Source organism: Somniosus microcephalus, unplaced genomic scaffold (assembly GCF_052327205.1).
Source record: "Somniosus microcephalus isolate GS21.2 unplaced genomic scaffold, FLI_Smic_1.0 unresolved_chr3, whole genome shotgun sequence".
Classification (NCBI taxonomy): Eukaryota; Metazoa; Chordata; class Chondrichthyes; order Squaliformes; family Somniosidae; genus Somniosus; species Somniosus microcephalus.
In genome coordinates, this window is record NW_028225181.1 from 48,622,667 (window position 1) to 48,633,142 (window position 10,476).

Below are 10,476 nucleotides of genomic sequence, written 5' to 3' on the forward strand. Positions count from 1 at the left end.
AGGCCTAATTATATCACTCAGGGATTTTGCTCTGCTATAAAGAAGGAGCTCCCTTCACTGTCTCACCTCACACAGTCAGCGCGCTGCCTCCAGCATAAAGACCACCAGCGACTCACAGACCGGAAGATATGGCTGTGCCACCTCCACCGCCCCCTCCGCCTCCCCCGCCCCTTCCTGATAATTGGCTTGAAAATGTGCGGATAGCTAACTTATTTAATGAAATACAAAAGATTTACTACCCAATCCTCGCTACTGTTGGAGTTCCGAGTAAGTTCAATGACCAGTTATGAATTCCATAAACCATGTTACACTGTAATATTATTCTTGCTATTTACAGTGTGATTTTATTCATTAATGATTTTCTGTGCTTGCATTTCTTGCATCATCTAAATCGTTTAAATGCAAGTCTTTCTTTTTATCAATGTTAATGCATGAGTTGTTGTATAAAAATACTCGGATTGCCTCGCTACAGTTGGTGCTCCTGTTAAGACTCTATATCTAATAATTAATTCTGTTAGTTATGTTTAACAGATTTAATGTTCTTATAATTTCCTCCCCCACCCCGGCAGCCCTCGCTGCTGTTGGTGCCCCTGGTAAATCTCTGTATGCAGCTTTCAATTCTGTAAATAATGCTTAACTGTATTTCTCTCCTTCTTTCCATGTTCCTTGTCATTCCCCATGCTTTCCGCGCTGCTGTCCGCTATTGATTCTGAACGTGATACGGTGTTACCGAGTTTGCAATATTCTATGTTCATTTCAAGCAATGATATTGAACCCAGACTCTTTATTTAACGAATTTCCGTCTGCTATCCACACTGAACATTCCTAACAGATAAGAAAAATGTTTTCTTGGATTATGAAACTTTTCACGTAATGGCAAAGGTCTTCGACCTGAAACGTTAACTCTGTTTCTCTCTCTCCACAGGTGCTGCCTCACTTGCTGAGTATTTGCAACAGTTTCTGCTTTCATTTCAGATTTCCAGTATCCACAGTATTTTGCTTTTATTTTCGATTAATGATCGGAATGACTATTTAAACAGAGTCACAGGAAGAAAATCCTGGCAGGTCATATTCATATCTTTAAATGTGTGAAATATCCGCTAATCATTCAGTTCCAGTCACTGTCTCTTTTTCCACCAGCTCCAGTTCAGCATTCGTGGCACTGCTTCAGGTAGTTGGAACAGGATTACAAGGATAATTTACATTCTCATAAAATGTTCTTTAGCCAGATTTCGATACAGTAACGTGCAATCTTTGTTTTGAATTTACAATTAAGTCACATACCCGTCTGGCACAGTTCAGTGGATCTCTCAGTGAGACCCAGTGTGGTTCTCTATTGCCTCCTGATGTACTTCAGGATTAACAATCCCAGCTGAGGATAAGACAATCCTTTGATATTTTGTCCTCTAATATTCTCTGCACAAGGTTGGAAACCAACATGTGAAATGTACAAGGATAATTCTCTTCAATTTGTGTTCAGGTACTTTACAAAATCGTTCAGCAGCACTTTGCCTGTTGGATTATTCGTCTGAATTCGATGTTGTTAAATACATTTACTGAGGCATTTATTGCCAATGATAACTATGTATTGCAATTCAGAATCCATTTTTTTGCAATGTTATTTGGAAAATCTTCCTTTCAATGAGCTACAATTTGCGTATTTCAAGAAAAATGCGGTAAACTCAATCCTCAAAGCAAGTCTGACAGCCTAGTTGTCTTTATAACTGCAGTTCATTTGTATTTATCTTAACATGGTCGTATTACATCCGTACATTTTAAATAGAATTGACTGTAATTATTGCATGCCAAGTTTGCAGTTTCTGTGGCATTCATTTACTGTTCTATATATAAAGGATATTCAAACCAAGATCAGGAATCCAAGCGGGATTTCCGAAACCCGAACACAGGGCACAGAAGCGAACTGCACTGCTCAAATTGCTGACTGGTCCTGGGACACGGAGTTCTGTAAGAGTAAAATAACATAGGAACATAGGAAGAGGTGTAACGCATTTAGCCCCTCAAGCCTGTTTCGGCATTTAATGAGATCATGGCTGATCTGCGACCTAACTCCTTATACACGACTTTGCCCCACATCCCCAAATATCCTTGGTTAACACAAATCTATCAATCTCAGCCTTAAAATTGACAATTGATCTAGCATCAACTTCAGTTTTGTGGAAGAGAGTTCCAAACTTCTACCAACCTTTGTGTGTAGAAGTGTTTCCTAATTTCACTCCTGAAAGGTCTGGCTCTAATTTCTAGACGGTGCTCCCTAGTCCTAGAATCCCCAACCAGGGAAAAGAGTCTCTGCCTATCTACCAATCTGTTCATCTTAATAACTTGAAAACTTCGATCAGATCACCCCTTAACCTTCTAGATTCTAAGGAATTCAATCGTAATTTGTGTAATTTCTCCCCATAACTTAACCCTTGGAGTCCGGGTGTCATTCTGGTAAACCTACGCTGCACTTCCTCCAAGGCCAATATATCCTCCCTAAGGTGTGGTGCCCAGAAATGCTCACACTACTCCAGGTGTGATCTAACCAGGGCTTTGTATAGATGCAGCATAACCTCTACCCACTTGTGTTCTCGGGCTTTAGATATAAAGGCCAGCATTCAATTAATGTTTTTGATTATTTTCTGTACCTGTCGATGATATTTTAATGATCTATGTAGATGCTCCCCTGCCTCATTTGAGCGCCACTCGTTTTAGCTTCTCACCATTTAGAAAGTACCCTGTTCGATCCTTATCATGTACAAATTGGAAAACCTGACATTTGAATTCGTTAAAACCCATTTGCCACATTTTTGCCCATTCACTGAATCTATCGATATCCCTTTGTAATTTCATGCTTTCATCAATACTGCCTACATTGCTGCCTAACTTTGTGTCATCCGCAAATTTGGATATATGACGTTCTATGCCATCATCTACGTCGTTAATAAAAACTGTGAATAGTTGAGGCCCTATCTGGTCCTGGGAATGTGTCACACTTTAGAGTCATTATTTTATTTGTTACTATTTATTTATTGACAATTTTATTGAGTCCCAGTCTCTGATACAATATTAGTTTCCTTGGGATTTCCGGCATGCTTCTTCCTCTACAGTAAATACTGAAACAAAGTCTGTTTTCAACATGTCCGCCATTTCCTTATCATTGACAATATCACAACTTTCAGTTATGAAGGGTTCAAATTTACTCCTGACCACCCGATCTTCATAATATAATTGTAAAATTTATGTGTGTCGATTTTGATATCCCTTACAAGTTTCTTTTCATAATCCCTTTTGTAGCTCTTAGTAACTGTTTTGTGACCGTTTGCTGTTCTTTGTATCTTTCAAATTCGCCAGGATCTGTGCTACATTTTGCATTTATATAGGCTTTGCCATTTATTTCCATGCTGTCCCTTACCTCTTTAGTCGTCCAGGGCTGTTTATTACAAATAGAGCTCTTGCCCCTCAGGGGTATAGACTGTTTCTGTATTAGCTGAAATTATTTTTTGGACATCCCCATTAACAGTTTTGCCAGTTTACTGTGGACAGTCTCTGCCTCATCCCGTTGAAGTCAGCCTTACCTAAACCTAGAATCCTAGCAGCGGTTTTGCGTATCTCTTCATTGAACTCGATCATGTTCTGATCACTATTAGAAAAATGTTTCATTAGGCTGTTAAGTAAATCTGGCTCATTACTCATTAATAAATCTAACATGGAATGCCCCTTGTTGGTTAAGAACCTATTGCTACAGAACACTATCCTGGACACACTCAATAAATTCACTACATTTCTGAAATGTGCTAATCTGCTTTTCCCAATCTATTCCTGACATACTCTAGTCCTTTGCATCCCTGGTACCTCACCTGATGCTTTATATATGCTGAGCTAAAGGTAGATCTATCATTTCATCTCTCAGTGAGAAAACAGCTGTTACTTTTATGTATGTATTTATTTCATTTCATTTATTGATTAATTATTCAGACAATAAAGATTTACAGATTCAAAGGTAATATAATTAGATTATATCAATGATTGTCGGTAATTAGATTCAGATTTCACCCCGAATTCCATTAAAATGCTGCTTTTGCTGCCAGCCTGATGTAAATCTTCACTGTTTATTACATTCCGCAGTTAACTTAGTGACCATTGTGATCCTGTCTCGGGGAAAGTGCGGTCTCTCCACATGTGTCACTCACTACCTGGTGGCCATGGCAGCGGTGGATCTACTGGTCATTATCATCGACCTGATATTGAGGCAGATTCCAATTACTTTTAAGAAACGATTTGCTCCTGTGTATTCTATCCCCGTGTGTAATATCCACGCCGTCCTGCTTTATGCAGTCACAGACTGTTCTGTCTGGTTCACTGTCACTTTCACCTTTGATCGTTTTGTGGCAATTTGTTGCCAGAAGCTGAAAACTAAATATTGCACTAAGAAAACGGCTGCTGTGGTTCTAGGAACAGTGACTGTGCTGAGCTGTTTAAAGAACGTTTTCTGGTATTTTATGTTGACAGATGAATATGAGCTAGAGAACACCCCCTGGTTCTGTGATGTAACACTCGAGGTTCAGTTTTCACCGGCCTGGGGGGCAATCGAGTTCCTTCATCATATTCTCACCCCGGGGGTCCCATTTGTTCTGATTCTGCTGCTCAATGCTGTCACCGTCAGACACATTTTAGTGTCCAGCAGAGCCCGCAGGAGACTCCGGGGTCCCAGCAGTGGGGAGCGTCCCAGAGACCCAGAGATGGAGAGCCGAAGGAAATCCATCATTTTACTGTTTGCTATTTCGTGCAATTTCATCCTGTTATGGTCTGTGATTATGGTCTATTCTATATATAACCGGGTGTGGCGATTGGTTGATTATATTGTGTCTCTACCTATATATTTTCCAGGTTTGGGACAAATGCTCCAGCTACTGAGTTGCTGCACAAACACTTGCATTTATGCCGTGACACAGACTAGGTTCAGACAGCAGTTGAAAAATGTGTTGGAATATCCCTTTACTTTAATTGTAAAACTCATTAAAGAATGAGATGAACTGAAGAAGTTCCTGCATCAGAACGTAACCCCATCTCATATTCTGTCCAACCCAGTCTAACCGCAGGGCCAGTGATATATGTTAGTATAGGCACACTCACTGACACACTGTCTGCATCATAACCCAGCGGCTGAGACATCCTATGAAATGTAAAACACTGCCACTGACCTCAGAAATATTAGCACACTGAAAGTGGTAATTGGTTTATATTAACACACTCACTGGAACACTCTGATCATACTGTTATACTGCCAAACGCTGATAGTAATCAACAAAATACTCCCCCAGATCCGCTGCTGATATTTACAATGAAACCCCCGGTAAATATTAACCCAGTCCATGTTCAAATATTAACTGAATCACAGAACACCGCGCAAATATGAAAATACCGGCAGAGACATTCTTTGTGCAATGACATTCTCCAACACAACCACAATAAATATAAACACAAGCATAGAGACACATTTTTCATTTTATTACACTGTCATCGGTGTCCTGTGGAAAAATCTCACCCACTCTCTCGCCTGGCATGCCCCACATCACTCTTTCTCTCACACTCTATGTCTGCAATTGTAACATTTACTGCTGCATCAAAATTCCACAATGTACTGCTGCCCTCCCCATTGTAGCATTTACTGCTGCCTCCCAATTCCACAATGTACTGCTGCCCTCCCCATTGTAGCATTTACTGCCGCCTCCCAATTCCACAAAGTACTGCTGCCCTCCCCATTGAACCATTTACTGCTGCCTCCCAATTCCACAATGTACTGCTGCCCTCCCCAATTGTACCATTTACTGCCACCTCCCAATTCCACAATGTACTGCTGCCCTCCCCAATTGTACCATTTACTGCCACCTCCCAATTCCACAATGTACTGCTGCCCTCCCCAATTGTACCATTAACTGCCACCTCCCAATTCCACAATGTACTGCTGCCCTCCCCATTGTACCATTTACTGCCAACTCCCAATTCCACAATATACTGCTGCCCTCCCCATTGTACCATTTACTGCCACCTCCCAATTCCACAATGTACTGCTGCCCTCCCCAATTGTACCATTTACTGCCACCTCCCAATTCCACAATGTACTGCTGCCCTCCCCATTGTACCATTTACTGCCAACTCCCAATTCCACAATATACTGCTGCCCTCCCCATTGTACCATTTACTGCCACCTCCCAATTCCACAATGTACTGCTGCCCTCCCCAATTGTACCATTTACTGCCACCTTCCAATTCCACAATGTACTGCTGCCCTCCCCAATTGTACCATTAACTGCCACCTCCCAATTCCACAATATACTGCTGCCCTCCCCAATTGTACCATTTACTGCTGCCTCCCAATTCCACAATGTACTGCTGCCCTCCCCAATTGTACCATTTACTGCCACCTCCCAATTCCACAATGTACTGCTGCCCTCCCCAATTGTACCATTTACTGCCACCTCCCAATTCCACAATGTACTGCTGCCCTCCCCAATTGTACCATTAACTGCCACCTCCCAATTCCACAATGTACTGCTGCCCTCCCCATTGTACCATTTACTGCCAACTCCCAATTCCACAATATACTGCTGCCCTCCCCATTGTACCATTTACTGCCACCTCCCAATTCCACAATGTACTGCTGCCCTCCCCATTGTACCATTTACTGCCACCTCCCAATTCCACAATGTACTGCTGCCCTCCCCAATTGTACCATTTACTGCCACCTTCCAATTCCACAATGTACTGCTGCCCTCCCCAATTGTACCATTAACTGCCACCTCCCAATTCCACAATATACTGCTGCCCTCCCCAATTGTACCATTTACTGCTGCCTCCCAATTCCACAATGTACTGCTGCCCTCCCCAATTGTACCATTTACTGCCACCTCCCAATTCCACAATGTACTGCTACCCTCCCGAATTGTACCACTTACTGCCACCTCCCAATTCCACAATGTACTGCTGCCCTCCCCAATTGTACCATTTACTGCCACCTCCCAATTCCACAATGTACTGCTGCCCTCCCCAATTGTACCATTTACTGCCACCTCCCAATTCCACAATGTACTGCTGCCCTCCCCAATTGTACCATTTACTGCTGCCTCCCAATTCCACAATGTACTGCTGCCCTCCCCAATTGTACCATTTACTGCCGCCTCCCAATTCCACAATGTACTGCTGTCCTCCCCAATTGTACCATTTACTGCCACCTCCCAATTCCACAAAGTACTGCTGCCCTCCCCAATTGTACCATTTACTGCCACCTCCCAATTCCACAATGTACTGCTGCCCTCCCCAATTGTACCATTTACTGCCGCCTCCCAATTCCACAATGTACTGCTGCCCTCCCCAATTGTACCATTTACTGCCACCTCCCAATTCCACAATGTACTGCTGCCCTCCCCAATTGTACCATTTACTGCTGCCTCCCAATTCCACAATGTACTGCTGCCCTCCCCAATTGTACCATTTACTGCCGCCTCCCAATTCCACAATGTACTGCTGTCCTCCCCAATTGTACCATTTACTGCCACCTCCCAATTCCACAATGTACTGCTGCCCTCCCCAATTGTACCATTTACTGCTGCCTCCCAATTCCACAATGTACTGCTGCCCTCCCCAATTGTACCATTTACTGCCACATCCCAATTCCACAATGTACTGCTGTCCTCCCCAATTGTACCATTTACTGCTGCCTCCCAATTCCACAATGTACTGCTGCCCTCCCCAATTGTACCATTTACTGCCACCTCCCAATTCCACAATGTACTGCTGCCCTCCCCAATTGTACCATTTATGCTGCCTCCCAATTCCACAATGTACTGCTGCCCTCCCCAATTGTACCATTTACTGCCACCTCCCAATTCCACAATGTACTGCTGTCCTCCCCAATTGTACCATTTACTGCCTCCTCCCAATTCCACAATGTTCTGCTGCCCTCCCCAATTGTACCATTTACTGCTGCCTCCCAATTCCACAATGTACTGCTGCCCTCCCCAATTGTACCATTTACTGCCGCCTCCCAATTCCACAATGTACTGCTGCCCTCCCCAATTGTACCATTTACTGCCACCTCCCAATTCCACAAAGTACTGCTGCCCTCCCCAATTGTAACATTTACTGCCGCCTCCCAATTCCACAATGTACTGCTGCCCTCCCTAATTGTACCATTTACTGCCGCCTCCCAATTCCACAATGTACTGCTGCCCTCCCCAATTGTACCATTTACTGCCACCTCCCAATTCCACAATGTACTGCTGCCCTCCCCAATTGTACCATTTACTGCCACCTCCCAATTCCACAATGTACTGCTGCCCTCCCCAATTGTACCATTTACTGCCCCCTCCCAATTCCACAATGTACTGCTGCCCTCCCCAATTGTACCATTTACTGCCCCCTCCCAATTCCACAATGTACTGCTGCCCTCCCCAATTGCACCATTTACTGCCCCCTCCCAATTCCACAATGTACTGCTGTCCTCCCCAATTGCACCATTTACTGCCCCCTCCCAATTCCACAATGTACTGCTGTCCTCCCCAATTGCACCATTTACTGCCACCTCCCAATTCCACAATGTCCTGCTGCCCTCCCCAATTGTACCATTTACTGCTGCCTCCCAATTCCACAATGTTCTGCTGCCCTCCCCAATTGTACATTTACTGCCACCTCCCAATTCCACAATGTACTGCTGCCCTCCCCAATTGTACCATTTACTGCTGCCTGCCAATTCCACAATGTACTGCTGCCCTCCCCAATTGTACCATTTACTGCCACCTCCCAATTCCACAATGTACTGCTGCCCTCCCCAATTGTACCATTAACTGCCACCTCCCAATTCCACAATGTGCTGCTGCCCTCCCCAATTGTACCATTTACTGCAGCCTCCCAATTCCACAATGTACTGCTGCCCTCCCCAATTGTACCATTTACTGCTGCCTCCCAATTCCACAATGTGCTGCTGCCCTCCCCAATTGTACCATTTACTGCAGCCTCCCAATTCCACAATGTTCTGCTGCCCTCCCCAATTGTACCATTTACTGCCGCCTCCCAATTCCACTATGTCCTGCTGCCCTCCCCAATTGTACCATTTACTGCTGCCTGCCAATTCCACTATGTCCTGCTGCCCTCCCCAATTGTACCATTTACTGCCACCTCCCAATTCCACAATGTCCTGCTGCCCTCCCCAATTGTACCACTTACTGCCACCTCCCAATTCCACAATGTACTGCTGCCCTCCCCAATTGTACATTTACTGCCACCTCCCAATTCCACAATGTACTGCTGCCCTCCCCAATTGTACATTTACTGCCACCTCCCAATTCCACAAAGTACTGCTGCCCTCCCCAATTGTACCATTTACTGCCACCTCCCAATTCCACAAAGTACTGCTGCCCTCCCCAATTGTACATTTACTGCCACCTCCCAATTCCACAATGTACTGCTGCCCTCCCCAATTGTACCATTTACTGCCACCTCCCAATTCCACAAAGTACTGCTGCCCTCCCCAATTGTACCATTTACTGCCACCTCCCAATTCCACAATGTACTGCTGTGTTCTTATCATGTCCAATTTATCATTTAACTGTAGCGTTATTCTTCTGTTTGTCGCTTATCATTTCCAATTTTACAATTAACTGTAACTTTATATCCCTACATCTTGCTCATCATCTCCAATTTAATAATTAACTATAACTTTATCCCCTGTGAATTGGTTACCATGTTTAAATTGGACAGGGAATAAATAGAGTTACGGAAAAGGAGTGAAAAGTGAGTGGTACTGTTATTTCCCCTTCACATTAAACATAACCAGGGCAGGTACAGCACGGGTTCGATATGAAGAAAATAACACTCTACACTGTCCCATCAATCACTTCCTTGGCAAACACAGCACGAGTAAGATACAGAGTAAGTTTCCCTCATCACTGCACCGTCAAACGCGCCCAGCGCAGGTACAGTATGCATTAGATAGAGTAAATGTCCCCCTACACTGTGCCATCAAAAATATTAAAGGGCTGGTAGAGCACGCGTTAGATACAGTGAAAAATTATCTCTACACTGTCGCAGCAAACAGTCCCCGGGCAGGTACAGCACGGATTAGGTACAGAGTAAAGTTCCCTCTGCACTATCCCAACAAACATTCAGGGCATGTATTGCACGGGCTAGATAAAGAGTAAATGTCCCTCTACACTTGCCCATCAAACACTACCAGGGCAGGTGCTGCACGGGTTAGGTAGAGTAAAGCTCCTTCTACAATCTCCCACCAAACACTCCTAGGACAGCTACAGCGTGGGTTAGATACAGAGTAAAGCTCAAACACACGCAGTGCACAGCTCACTTGACACTACCCAATGAAGCACAACCAGGTCAGGTACAGCATGGGGTTAATACAGAATGAAGATCCCTCTACCTGTGTCAAGCACTCCCAGGTGATATATTGGCAAGGTTTATCTATGA

General features: G+C 44.0%; 1 protein-coding gene across 1 annotated transcript; it reads left to right on the plus strand.

Moving 5' to 3' along the window:
• Window positions 1-80: 80 nt before the first annotated feature.
• Window positions 81-5,055, plus strand: LOC147091414 (putative G protein-coupled receptor 139). Its single transcript, XM_085976770.1, has 2 exons — window positions 81-267; window positions 4,126-5,055. The coding sequence occupies exons 1-2, from the start codon at window positions 129-131 to the stop codon at window positions 5,025-5,027; spliced, it is 1,041 nt and encodes a 346-aa protein (XP_085832896.1). The 5' UTR covers window positions 81-128; the 3' UTR covers window positions 5,028-5,055.
• The last annotated feature ends 5,421 nt before the right edge of the window (window positions 5,056-10,476 follow it).

Excerpts from the sequence above, each read along its gene's own strand:
- LOC147091414 (XM_085976770.1), top strand. The coding sequence starts at position 129 with ATGGCTGTGCCACCTCCACCGCCCCCTCCGCCTCCCCCGCCCCTTCCT. Across the intron at positions 268-4,125 it reads CGCTACTGTTGGAGTTCCGA|TTAACTTAGTGACCATTGTG; the intron begins GTAAGTTCAATG and ends TACATTCCGCAG.